A 14,076-nucleotide genomic window follows, 5' to 3' on the forward strand; every position below is an offset into this window, starting at 1 on the left:
CAGAACAGGGTAGGGTAGGGTAGGGTAGGGTAGGGTAGGGTAGGGTAGGGTAGGGCAGAGCAGAGCAAGGCAGAGCAAGGCAGAGCAAGGCAGGGCAGGGCAGGGCAGAGCAAGGCAGGGCAGGGCGGGGCAGGGCAGGGCAGAGCAAGGCAGGGCAGGGCAGAGCAAGGCAGGGCAGAGCAGGGCAGAGCAGGGCAGGGCAGGGCGGGGCAGGGCAGGGCAGGGCAAGGCAGGGCAGGGCAGGGCAGAGCAGAGCAAGGCAGGGCAGAGCAGGGCAGGGCAGAGCAGAGCAAGGCAGGGCATGGCAGGGCAGGGCAGGGCAAGGCAGGGCAGGGCAGGGCAAGGCAGGGCAGAGCAGGGCAGAGCAGGGCAGGGCAGAGCAGGGCAGGGCAGGGCAGGGCAGGGCAAGGCAGGGCAGAGCAGGGCAGAGCAGGGCAGGGCAGAGCAGGGCAGGGCAGGGCAGGGCAGAGCAAGGCAGGGCAGGGCAGAGCAAGGCAGGGCAGAGCAGGGCAGAGCAGGGCAGGGCAGGGCAGGGCAAGGCAGGGCATGGCAGGGCAAGGCAGGGCAGGGCAGGGCAAGGCAGGGCAGAGCAGGGCAGAGCAGGGCAGAGCAGGGCAGGGCAGAGCAAGGCAGGGCAGAGCAGAGCAAGGCAGGGCAGGGCAGGGCAGGGCAGGGCAGAGCAAAGCAGGGCAGAGCAGGGCAAGGCAGGGCAGGGCGGAACAGGGCAGGGCAGAACAGGGCAGGGCAGAGCAGAGCAGGGCAGGGCAGAACAGGGCAGGGCAGGGCAGAGTAGGGCAGGGCAGCGGCTCGGCGCCGCCGGAGTAGGTGGCAGAGGGAGCGGAGGGCCCGGCCGGGCTCCAGCTGCCCCGCTCCAGCTCCCCGCCTCCGGTCCGCGCTGCCCGCCGTGCGGGGGTGGTGGCGGAGGGGGTTCCCCGACCGCCTCTATAAAAGCGGCTGCAATGGCTCTGCCGGCAGAGCCGAGCGGGCGGCGGGCAGGCGGGGGCAGGGACCATGGCGACGGGCGGCGGGCAGGACCTGCCCTCCCTGCTGCTCCTGCTGCTCCTGCTGCTCCTCCGGCCGTGCGAGACAAGCGCGGGGCGCCCGGCGGGGCCGGCGGCCGGGGTGAACCGGCAGGTCCGACCCCGTGACCCGGCCCCCGGGGCCGCTCTGTCCCCGCAGGTGAGCGGACGGGACCCGGCGTGTCCCCGTTCTTGCGGCGGGCGCTGCCCGGCCGAGCCGCCGCGCTGCGCCCCGGGCGTGCCCGCCGTGCTGGACGGCTGCTCCTGCTGCCTGGTGTGCGCCCGGCAGCGCGGCGAGCGCTGCTCCGCGCTGCTGCCCTGCGACGAGAGCAGCGGCCTCTACTGCGACCGCGGCCCCGAGGACGGCGCGGCCGCCGGCATCTGCATGGGTAGGTGGTGGCGGCGGGAGGAGTCCCCAGCGTGCGGCGGCCCTCGGGGGGCGGCGGGGACACCGTCCCCAGGCCGGGCCGCCGCTGCCCGCGGCTGTCCCGCCTGCCCTCCGGCCGAGCGGCCGATCCTCGGCGCTCCGGGGCTGCCCCTGGTGCCGCGGGAGGTGTCGCTGTGGCCGCCGAGGGGCTGGAAGGGCCGGGGAGTGTCCGATTCCCTCTGCCTCTGCGAAATGCCTCCCCTTTTCCCACCAGTGCTGGAGGGAGACAACTGCGTGTTTGATGGCATCATTTATCGCAATGGGGAGATGTTCCAGCCCAGCTGCAAGTACCAGTGCACTTGTCGCGACGGCCAGATCGGCTGCGTGCCCCGCTGCAACCTGGACCTGCTGCTCCCCGGCCCCGACTGCCCCTTCCCCAGAAAAGTCGAAGTCCCTGGAGAGTGCTGTGAGAAGTGGGTCTGCGGCCCTGACGATGAAGTGATTTTGGGAGGTTTTGCTATGGCTGGTGAGGAAACTAAAATTAGTTATTATAGTCATTGTGAGCAGGAGATGGTATCGTGAAAATATCCACAGGATTTCCAGGTCTAAGACACATTGCTTGTATGGTCAGATTTTTCTCTGACCTAGAGTGACTAATAGATGTACCAGTGGTTATGAATAAAGACAGAGTTCACAGAGTTCAACAGGTAAAAGAAAAATTCAGAAGATGAATATGCATAGAAGTTTTAAAAGTTAATTAAGTTAATTCGCAATTTTTAAATTTCTGTTTAGCTGGTACAAATTAGTTCTGTGACCAGAAGAAAACAAGGACAAGATTCTAATTCTCCAAACATTCCCACACCAAGGAAAAAACAAACAAACAAAAAAACCAAAAAAACCTGCAGCCTTGCTAGCTGCTCTGCCAGAATATGTTGCAACATACATACTATTATAGCAGCTTAGTCTACAAGAGACTTTTTCCCACCTGAATTCTGCAGCTTTTACAAGTGGTCAGCATGGTATCTAAAATGCCAATGGATTCCAGCCTGTCTGTGCTAAGAGTCCAGTTTATTGATGGCATGAAAAACATTAGAGTACTTGTACAGGCAGTGGTAATAAACACAGTGAATGGATTTGTAAGAAAACCCAACCCATTCCAAAGTGCAGAACTCAGGCTTTTTAAAAAGCTAGATAATATTTTCCCCTTTTTCAGATTTTCCCTATTTTCTTTGTTTTTTTTTTCCTACTGAATTATGCCTCCATCTCTTTAAATTATACTATTAGTTCAACATGACTTTTCATAACTTTCTACTGAGAGTGGAGGGCACTGCATTCTCTTCCAGTCACTGCTCTTTGTGATCTTGGGCAGTTATGCCAAAACTCAGCTAATCCGTTTAAAAAACAAGTGAGAAGGGAATGAGGAAGAAAAGCTTGAGTAGCTTTTCAGTGTGCTATGAAGAGTTAGTTGTAAAGCACATAAAGTATAAACAAAAAGCCTGACACTTTTCTCTTTCCTTTTCTTCGATTTGTCTGATGGTGACAGGCTGATCTATAAGATGCCTACAGATGAATTGTCTGCATTCTTTTAGCAGTGGCCATCCCTCTTGGGAGGCCACCTTTTTTGGATCTTTGCCATTCAAAAGGCAGAAAGGCTGTTGTAGAGGAGCGTAATGGCAAGAGCTGTGACTGAGGCTCAGTTATATTGGCTCCTGTTTGCTCCTGTGCTAATCAGTGAACCAAGCTATGCCTTAGCAGTATTTGCATGGTGCAGCTTTATACTGCCAGGGGGGCAGAATGGTGGTCAGACTTGACCATGGCTTTAAGAACCTGTGATAGCTCCTGGAAATGGCTTTCCTCCTGCCTCCCCACCATCACCCTGCCTGTAGTCTGTCAATAATTGGCAAGATGGGGTGACTTTATGACTCTCAGGAGTAAAAGGACTTTCATTCTATGCTGCTCAATAGTTTAGATAAAAAAATTCAGCCTCTCTCAAGTCATACCTAATATAAATATTTTTATGACATGGCTTTAGAACAGATTTGTGACATATTTCCATCAGAAAGAGAAAAGAATAAAACTCTGTTAGGGTTCTAAAATGGTTTAAAAGTAGGTAGTAATTCTTCAAGCTGTGGACTTGAGTGAACAGAATCCAAATGCTTTGCTGATTACACTGATATGGACCTTTCTGATTCGGGGCTTTTTTGTTTTAGATGTAGGAAGTTGCTACTCAGGATTCCTAGAAACACAGCTTTTAAAATTTCTAAATCCTGTCAAAAGCATGGATTTTGAACCTTTTTTTTTTTTCTCACTTGTTCCTTCCCAGGTATGATAGAGCTAAATTAGATACTGAGGTTTCACATGAGTTTTTCTTGCAATAAAATTCTGTGGGCTTTTGTCTCCAGCCTACAGGCAAGATGCCACACTTGGGATTGATGTGTCAGATTCAAGTGCCAATTGTATTGAGCAGACAACAGAATGGAGTGCTTGTTCCAAGAGCTGTGGAATGGGCTTTTCCACCCGTGTTACCAACAGGAATCAACAATGTGAAATGGTGAAGCAGACACGGCTTTGCATGATAAGACCTTGTGAAAATGAAGAGTCATCTGATAAGGTATGCTGTAGAGAGTGAGGCAAGGCAGCAGAATTTCTTCAGCTTTAATGCCAAGGTTGCAGTATTACAGTCTACAATGGTCCAAATGCAACTGTAGATAAATACACTTTTTAGCACAAGTGCAGCAAGCTGAGTGGTTTTGGTAAAGCATTGGACTTGTCATGTTTGCTCAGTAGCTTTGTGCTGCACCTCCAGCAGGTCAAGGGAGGTGATTCTGCCTTTCTGCACTACTCTGGTGAGACACCCCCCCCCAGCACTGTGTCCAGCTCTGGGGCCCTCAGGAAAGACATGGACTTAGTGGAGTTAATGCAGAGGAGGGCCACCAAGGACTGGAGCACCTCCCTTATGGGGTAAAGCTGAGACAGTTGGAGTAGTTCAGTTTGGAGGAGAGGATGCTTTGGAGAGACCCTGTAGCCCCTTCCAGTACTTAAAGGGGGCCTATGAGAAAGGTGGGAACAGACTTTTAGTTATGGTTATATTATGGTGGGACAAGGGTTTTAAGCTGAGAGAGTTTATGCATGCTATTCATGCTAGATACAAGGAAGAAATTTTGTACCATGAGGGTGGTGAGACACTGGAACAGGTTGCCCAGGGAGGTGGTTGATGCCACATTACCAAAAATGTTCAAGGTCAGACTGGACAGTGCTCTCAACCACCTGATCTAGTGGAAGATGTCCCTGCTTATTGCAGGGGGCTTGGGCTGGATAACGTTTAAAGGTCCTTTTCAATCCAAACTGGTCTATGATTCTGTAATAATTTAAGTCATCCCAAACAGATCTCATGTATTGCATGTGCAGGTTGACAGTTCATTTTACTGTTTTTTTTCCCCCTGAATCTAGCCTTATAGCTTGCTCATTTGACTTGCTGATTCTCTGATGAAACTACACTAGCCTGAGAAGTTTTTCACTAGAGTATAGTTTCTTAATTCTACATTGACTGGGCTTGTCTTGGATGACAAGGGTGTATTTTAATTTTTTGGCTTTCATTACTGGTCCAGTAACATGCTGGTGTTGAAGAGCAGATCTTGCAGGTGTCTCCTGTAGGTAACTACTGAAGCAGTTTCAGAGTCTTCTTGCTGTTGAATTAATAAAGACAATAAATTCAAATTTTCGGAGTAGACCTGTATCTTTGCACGTCAGTTGTTAAATGCTGTCTGTCTTACGCAATGATACATCGATCGTCTCTTCATTTTTCTCTTAGATGGGGAAGAAATGTATCCGAACGAAGAAGTCCGTGAGAGCTGTTCGCTACGAGCACAAGAACTGCACGAGTGTGCAGACGTACAGACCCCGTTACTGCGGCCTCTGCAGCGACGGGCGCTGCTGCACCCCACACAGCACCAAAACCATCCAGGTCGAGTTTCGCTGCCCCCAGGGCAAGGCCCTGAAAAAGCCAGTGATGTTGATCAACACCTGTGTTTGTCACAACAGCTGTCCCCAGAGTAACGTTGTTTTCTTCCAGCCCTTAGAGCCCACGTCTAGTGAAGCAAAAATATGAAAAGCGTGAATTAGATAGAGCTAAAAGTATAAGCAGTTTATACAGTTTGACCCACAATCAGGTGAATGTAACAATTGCATATATGAAACTTCTACAATATTTTTCAGAATGGTCTTTCAAACTAGGTGCTTTTATCCCCCTATAGTTTATTAAATACCTCATTTTACATTTGCCCCCTCCAAATGTCTTTTATTCACTCTTAAGAAAATTTTGTACCTTGGACAGAGCCTTCTTTTCTTCTTGATGGTGGCATAATGATTACAAAGCCAATAACTAGACTTTCCCCTTGAGTTAAGGGGATCATGCAGCACGTTTCAATGGTGTAAGACTGGGCTTCTTGAGAGCAAATGTATTCCTTGAGGAATACTTCTGCATCACATGAGCTTCCAGGCTCTTAACTTCACTTTCCATACTGCATATAAACTCTCCAGCAGTGTTCTTTTTTCTTTTTAAGGAAACTCTTTTTTTTGATGACAGTAAAAATCTTACTGATGGAAGTGTTACATTCTTGTGACTTATGAAGTACCTTCTGTCAATATCTCTGACTCTGAGGATTAAGATTGCACATAGCCCCTGAAATGGCATAGGTAAGATCTCATCCTGAAGCACAGCTGGTTGATTGCTGACAGCAATTAAATTTCTCTTTCACTAGCAGTCTAATACAAAACCAGCTGAAGTCAGTGTTGTATAAGAATTGGTTCTAATCCATGTATGTCTGTAGATATAACTATTTGGATGCAAAAATAATAGATCTGTAAATTCCTCTAAAATACTAACTGTATCATATGGTGCTTCATTTCTTAGTAAGGAGTATATGTAAATAGAAACTGTACATAACTGTAATATAACTTGAATAAGTAAATAAACTTTATGTGATTCAAAATATTTTTCCTGAAGTTGTTTTTCTTAAACTACCAGCTTTTAACAGCTAAAAGCAATGGGAAGAGAAAGGGTCTGCAGACTCCTGAAAACAAAAGATGATTTCTTGTGTTATTCTTAATATACTTCATCCAAATTGTGCCTTAGAAGTCATGCAGTGCCTTGCTACAGGGAAAGATGAATAATTTGTGAAGCACATTTTAGAAAGGTGGTCTCTGTCAGCTAGTTAGCCTGGGAGATAGGATAATGTAACTAAGGTTAGCGTGCCCTGAAATGCAGTGTTGGTGGTGAAGAATAATTACATGATTCGTATTTGGGTCTGAACAACTAACAAAGTATTTCATTGGGTCATGCAACACTTCAGTCTCACAAAATCAGCCTGTGACCATGTTTATGTTAGATACTCTATGGCAATACTCTCCAGAAGTAAGAGCCTGTGGAGGTTGCAATGCAATTGCCTTTTCACAGAATGGGTTAAAGATGCAGAAATCAGGTACAGCAGCACTTAGAAAGGTTATGGAGGCATTTTGGGACTGGTTAACTGAAGTGCAGACTGTGGTTTAAAGTGCTGGGAAAATGTGATAGGAAAAAGGAGTTACTCATGCTGCTCTTGAACTCATATGGCATAGGGCACATACTCCCCTTTCCAAAGGAAGTGATGGACATTCCACAAGAAGAGTCCCAGCAGGAAGCTGCATTTATGTCTCTTCAAAAATATCAGAAATAAAACTCCTGCCTTTGTAAGGGGAGGAAACCCACAAACTTGAGAGTAGTGGATGACCTTAATGTACAAAGGGTGATGGGTTCATATCCCAGACAAGCTTTTTAACTTGCCTACAAATTAGAAGCTGCTTATTGAACTGCTTCTCCCTGGTGCCTGTGCTTTGTCTGTATGATCCAACAAAAGTAAAACTTAAGGAATGACATAAAAATCTAACATTAAGAGAAAGCTAAATGATAGAGGACAAAAGGAGCCAAAGATCTGATCCAGTTTTACTGTCTTTTAGACTATATACAAATACCAAACCAGTGGCTGCTTGTACCTCAGCTCAATTGATACAGCTTTTCATCTGTTCTCAGTTTGGTTATCTGCATTTAGATTTGTTTTACTTTAATGCAAACAGTTACTACCTTAATCTTTGGGCTAATTTCAGCCTGTTCCTGAAAAAGCTTAACACTGATTTAATGTTTTAACACAACAGTGGTGTGTCAAACCTGTGAAATTGATATAATGAATCTCCAATGATAGAATCCTGAACATTTCTGGTGTAGAGCTGTGATTTTCCTAAAGAAGCAAAGGTAAACTACTCAGGTTGAGAAAAATTAAATTATTCAAACATCAGCAATTCATTTTCATAACTCCAAGGATTCATATCTAAACATGTCAGGGAGCATCACTCAATGTTCTAAGGATGGGTCCATACAACAATGTGTACTGAGTATGTGTTGATGGAACAAGCACAAAATATACTGGTCAACTTGTTCATCCCATGTTCTCTGAACAAATGTACCTTTCCTTTGCCACTACCAGTGAAGGACTGCTCCAGAAATGTCACTTAACATGGTGTTAACAACTGGTAGGCTAAATACACCTTCAGTAACAAATGGTGGTGATAGCCAGTGTTACACCCTGCAGCCCATGCAGCCTGGGATGATTTTAGCCACTTCCAGGACTCTTTCATCTCTAGGACTTCATCAAAGCAGCATACTTCTTGCTTTTAATCTGCTTTGAATTCTCTAGGGCAGCAGTCAAAGACATTGGAAATATGTCCTTTTTTTTGCCTTCACTGACTGTGTAAGACCAGCTGACAGCCTGGTCACTGATGACTGACATTGGAGTGGAAACCTCCAAAATGAAAATGAGTAGAGTTCTACAATTGGTTTCACTACGATCATGGCCTCACCCTTTCTGTTTTCCAGTATAATTCCAAGAGTAGGATAATGCATAATAAAATCTTCAGGGAAAAAAAATATTGTTTTTTCTAGTCCAAGCTATACTTTTTCTTCACCCTATTTTCAACAGTTTCTCAGTGTATGTGAAGATGGATGGAAAAATATTTATTCATTTATTTACTTATTCTAGTCCTAATATTAATGTATTATGACAAATACAAACTTCATGAAATAACATTTTGTGTCTCTCCTCTGAGAACTTACAATACTGGAATTTATTTTCCTTTTTTTTTGTTTTTTAATAATAAAATCATTATTTTGTACCAAATCTTTCTGTATTGACTCTTGTTTCAAAAAGTCATTCTAGTTATGTCCACCGTGCTAGATTTTGTAATAAGAGCTATCTATTGATGGCATGAAATTTAGTGTGACCCGAGGGAAAATTGTGCTCTGATTTTCCCTTTATGCACAAATCCCAGTTTGTCCATTGCACCTGCTCTATCTCTGTTCAGAAATGCTATGCTGCTGTCAGTCAAGAGACTTACCACGCAACTGCAACAGGAAGAGTCTAGTTGCAAATATCTAGTAAATATTTAATATTAGTTTAAATCCCTGTTGTAAAAAAAAAATTATTTCTATAAATGTATTTCTATAAAGTTAGAGCTAAGTCTGTTTCTTTATCATTAAACATGGTGTTTAAAATCTCATATTCTCCATGGACTTTAGAGGGAGCCCATCAGATTGCCTTCCAGTGAGCTTGCTGGAGAAATCAAAATTAATCTCTCACTAAGCCTCTCCACTCAGAGAAACAGTACTGAATAGCCATTGCTGGTCAATTGACTTGAATTATTTTTAGGTTAGCAAACAGGCAAAAAACCATCCTATTTATGTTCCAAGATGTAGATTTATTCTGCCTTGGACATGCAAATGGAATAAAAGTACCCCACTGACCTAAAACTCCTCAGTGTTCATGGATGTTAATTTGGTTGTTGTTATTCTCAATGTCAGAATAAAATATTTTCCCCAAAGTACTGCAGATCAGTTCATACAGTTCATACCTGGATCTCTGGTTTCATGTTGTCTCTCCTCTTCTGTAGCCTCTCATGCTATCACCATGCGCTGAGACTTTTTTCCACCCTCTTCCATGTTTTTTCTATGCTTTTCTTATCCCTCTCCTAATAATTCACTTCCACTGTGCCCTCAAGTGGTAAATCAAGCATGTTGACACATATCCCATTGCCAGAGGCTTTCCCTATGCACCCCGTGCACCCATGCATCCAGCCTTCTCCCTTCTCCATGAGACTTGCAGCCTTCAGGATACATGCTGTGTCCATTGTACTTGCTAGGAGCTAATCAGAGCTTTTTATAAGCATGTCAAGATTTACTTTTTCTGCTGGTAAAAGATAAAGAATATTTAGAAGGATATAATAAATTATTTTCTAAAGAGAATAAAGTGTGTTTATTCTTATTATGTGAGGGAGATTTGCTCTCCTATACCTCTGGGTCTGGCTTAATTAAGACCCAGGCTGAGCACTTCATGTTGCTTGATTCACAGAAATTCAGAAAGAATCCACCCATTAGGCCAAACAGAGGTTTGAGGCTACACATTGTAGCACCCAGGGTTGTGCTCTGATCATCATGACAGCAGAAAAAGTATATTAGACCTTGTGGGAAGATTGCTAGTTTGGGTTATGTTGGCTTTTTTCCCCTCTCTGTTTTTAATTAAAGAATATCACTTTAATATAAAGTTGCAAGTTTGTGCAAAGAGGCAAAACACAGAAATCTTTACATAGATCGAGGCATAATGAAATTCTTTGAACAGCCTTTGTGTACAAGTACGGTCATTGAAATGCTTGAAAAGTTGGACCCTCACCACTTTGCAAAAACTGTATTTTCAGACTGTAACATGTTAGACTGCCTACCTCAGAAATAAAATGCACCTCTCTGGGGAAGAGAATCTGAATTTTAATATAGTGAGAGTATTCCACATAAAGTATTTAGCATTCTGCGGCTTATGTTCTCGCTCTGTAAGTTTGCAATTGTACATGAATCTCTGTCATTCTCATAACAGGACCGTGCTAAGGGCTGCCTTTGCCACCGCTGCATTGCTTAGAGGAAAGACAGACGAGCCCATCACCTGGGGCCAGAATTACAAGCGGTATTTCAGTTCAAAGTTGCAAAGGAAGACAACCATGGCGAAGGGGGACACCTGGTGGCTGCGGGTCTTTGGGACCGGCCGAGGAGAACCTTCGGGGCTGCTGCTGGAAGCAGGGAGGCATCCGGACAGGATGAGGCTGATGCTGCTAATGGAAACTGCCCCTGGCTAGGGAGTCAACATCAGCGGGGAGGGTCAGAAACCCAATTTTCAAATGTATCTAAATTTTTATTAACGTTATGGCAGGGTTCAGCCTCCTCCAGGACTTTGCTTTGTGTGGATATATGATTCAGAAGAAAGTTTCTCATCCCAGACTTTCCAGTTAAATGGGAAAGACACAAAGGATGGAGGGGAGGCTGTTTTCTCTAGTCTGCCCATAAAGCATTAAAAGCTCAGAATATAGGAGCAGCTTCCTCCCCTCCACACACAATTTGTGGTAAACCGAGGAAATGAGCCATTTCTCTAAAATCAGCATCTACAACCTTAACCACAAAGCCTCTCCTCCTGCTCCTCCTCCTGCTCCTCTTAGCTTCACCCTTTGAAGTCCGCTCTGCACTTCAGAGGATCACAGAGGATGCAGAGGAAATGAAGCAGTATGCTTCTTTCCAGAGGGGTCTCATCTCCACAACAGAAAGGCCTTGAGGGAACAGAAGGACAATGAGCCCAGGAAAAAGATGGTCTCGGGAATGGTGATTGCTCCACAGAGAAGTTGCTCCCTATGTGTGGTGCAGATGTACTTCCGACAGTCCTACTCCATCTGATTACAAACCCCCTTGTTTTGGGTTACAGAGTGCCTGGTGCAATATAGCTTTGCATCTCTTCTTTGGGATGCTTGTGAAAGAAATAGCCATCCCTCATCTTCACTAACCATTGTTCAGTGTGGCTGCCAAATCTTTCCTCTTCTAAGCTCTAGTGAACATTTTAGTTTCCATATCAGAGTGAAAAAAACCCACAAAGGGATCGGTATCTGCAGCCCATGCAAAGTGACAGAATTCCAACTCCATCAGGAGGCAAGGAAGACCAGGAGCCCCAGGGTTTGGCAGTGAGTCCATCCCTGTCTCCCAGGCACTTGACACACACACGCAAAAGACCAAAAAAACAAAAAGCCAAACCAAACCAAAACAAAAAAAAAGAAAGGAGAGAAGTTTCTGCTGCAACCTTCAGGCCTGTCAGAAGCGGGAGGGGAGAGGGAGGGGAATTGTTTTGAGAAGTAGGAAAAGCCTCAAGGCAGCTTCAGCTGTTACATGAAGTTCTTTGAGGTTATCTGTGTTCTTCCATTCAAGCTTATTTGGGCTTTGGTTCCTGGAAAGAACTAATATGTTCTTGCTTTAATTAACATTTGTTCAGCATTTTAAAGCTAATTAGAAAAGAAAAAAATCTCATTAAATGCGAGTGCTGAACTTTACTCAGCTTTTCACCATTTCCATGAAAAGAGGTTTTCCAGAGGTTTTCCAGATTTACCACGAGGGGGAGGCAGCTGAAAAATTATGAGACACCTCTTCTTAGAACTTGGTTTTTTTAATGAAAAAACACTGGGACATCCACAAAAATAGTCCAAGCAAATCTGTTTTCAGCCTTAAGGAAAATATTAACCTTTTTATATCTATTATCAGTTAATATACTTTTAAGTAAAGTTGTTGGTTTTTTTTAAAAATCTTATTAACTTCAGTTAGGCTAAAATTCAGCATTTCCCAGAGGAAGGATATGTGCTAATGAAATGATGCTTTTGCTTTTATGTAGAAAGTGAAATAATAGAAATTACTTTTTCAGAACTTAAAAGAACCCACAAACACATGCTGCTTGATTCATATGGAATAGATAAAAAAATATTTCTAAATTTCTCATCTTACACTTCACATTCAGTTGCACAATTCATACTTGTGCTGGAAAAGCAGCTGTTTTCTCTTTCTAATATAATATTCTACACACTCCAAATCCTTTCCTTAAACTAATTAATTTCCTGCGTGTCTTAAGCAGGATTTTTAAGGACATATCTATCAAAACCTAAGAACATGAAAAGTCTTAAAGTGATAACTAAGGTCATCAGAAGCCTTTCACTGCCCACAGCATGACCAGACAAAGCTGAGAAGAAAGCCAGATGAGGCAGAGAAAGGTCAGGTCTCCAGCAGATCAGTGGCAGATTCAGAATACAAGGGACTAGTAATGTGTCACTTGGATGACTTTTCTTGCTGAACTGATGAAAATAAAGGAAGGTTTCTCTCTCAGTTTCTCTAATGACTGTACTTCAACAGCCATGAAGAATTTGAAGTCCAAGGTCAAAGAGCTATGAAAAGCAGCTGGGGAACCCTTTGGGAACACTAATTATGAGCCTATGAGAAATGGGTCTTTTCCCCTGTGTGAGACATGAATCTATCAAAGATTGGTATTCAATAGCAAGCCTTCAGAATAGGCCACCTTTGAAAGCTGTAATGAATAACCTCGAAAGAAGCCCTTATAAAATCTTAAACATGCACAAGATACTAGCCAAGGGCTTAATAAAATACACAAGCCCCGTATGCAAAAAAAACAGGCAAAACAAACAGAAAGCTATGGCAACTCCAAACATAACAAGATGGACCTCATAAGGAGGAATTAACAGCAAATCTCTCAATAACTTGCCTTTTGTGGCCAGAGGTCTGCTATCTCCCCAGGGTACAGAGCACAGAGAAACCAAATTAAACTGTGGTTATCTGATGTCTCTAGTGAGATTCACTTCATCACACGTCACAGGTCAGTGGGCAGCTGAAGTCCAGGACTGGGAGTCAGAAAGTCTGTGTTTGGTTCCCAGCTCTGCCACAGGCTTGCTCTGTAGCACTGCTCTACTTACTCAGCCTTTGTTTGCCTCAGTTTCCAAGGCATAAAGAGCCAGGGATTGCAACAGTGCTGCTGCACAAGGCAGTGCTGCAAAGCCCAGAGCAGGGCTGCTCGCATACCACCACATCAAGGGGGGTAACCACTGTCAAAATGCTAGTTTCTGGATGTTCAGCATCACATATTTTTGAGTTGCTAGGATTCCTGGCAAGGGAGGATGGCTTTCAGACCAGCTTGACTCTGTGGACAGTGGATTAAATGATTGCTGGAAGATGTGGCATTTTTTAATTGCAGGAGGTTAGTGTGCCCAGATGTCAAGCAGTGTGGTGGGGAGAGACCACACAGCAGTATCATGTCCCAGGAGCCCGAGGCCACATTGCACATCACTAACAAGGCTGGAGAGGGGCTGTGGTCCCTCTGAACCCTGCTGAGCTGCTGGACTCTGTTTTTCCAGATATTAGCGTCCATGAGTTGCTCAAGCTGTAGCTGTAGGAGCAGTCTGCTGAGACACAGAGAACTGGGACCATATCATATGGCAGTGATGATAGGGAACAACTGTGCAACCCTTGTCAAATGTCAACACTGAAAAGGTGTCCTCATCCACACTGTTACATGATACCATCTGCAGCAGAGCCAACCCCAGACAATGCACATTTTTGGCCTCTGGTGATCCCTGCAGTTTACAGATAGTCTCATGGCATGGAGCAAGCTCAGTTTTGCAGAAAAGAAACCTTGGAAGAAATTCTGAGACTCTGGTGCAAATCTGTAGTTCTACTTGTCAAGGTCTTATCCCATCATACGCAGTCATTTCCCATATTATCATGAAACAAGAATTCTGCATCAT

At 44.8% G+C, this 14,076-nt stretch overlaps 1 protein-coding gene across 2 annotated transcripts; it reads left to right on the forward strand.

Annotated features, from left to right (window-relative positions):
• Positions 1 to 1,011: 1,011 nt before the first annotated feature.
• On the forward strand, positions 1,012 to 5,494 carry CCN3 (cellular communication network factor 3). Of its 2 annotated transcripts, XM_062503688.1 has the most exons (5): positions 1,012 to 1,092; positions 1,180 to 1,408; positions 1,661 to 1,912; positions 3,789 to 3,997; positions 5,198 to 5,494. In XM_062503688.1, the coding sequence occupies exons 1-5, from the start codon at positions 1,012 to 1,014 to the stop codon at positions 5,492 to 5,494; spliced, it is 1,068 nt and encodes a 355-aa protein (XP_062359672.1). The 2 variants fall into 2 exon arrangements, with proteins under 2 accessions (XP_062359672.1, XP_062359664.1); XM_062503680.1 differs by having other exon boundaries at positions 1,012 to 1,408.
• The last annotated feature ends 8,582 nt before the right edge of the window (positions 5,495 to 14,076 follow it).

This window comes from Cinclus cinclus, chromosome 1, assembly GCF_963662255.1.
Source record: "Cinclus cinclus chromosome 1, bCinCin1.1, whole genome shotgun sequence".
Classification (NCBI taxonomy): domain Eukaryota; kingdom Metazoa; phylum Chordata; class Aves; order Passeriformes; family Cinclidae; genus Cinclus; species Cinclus cinclus.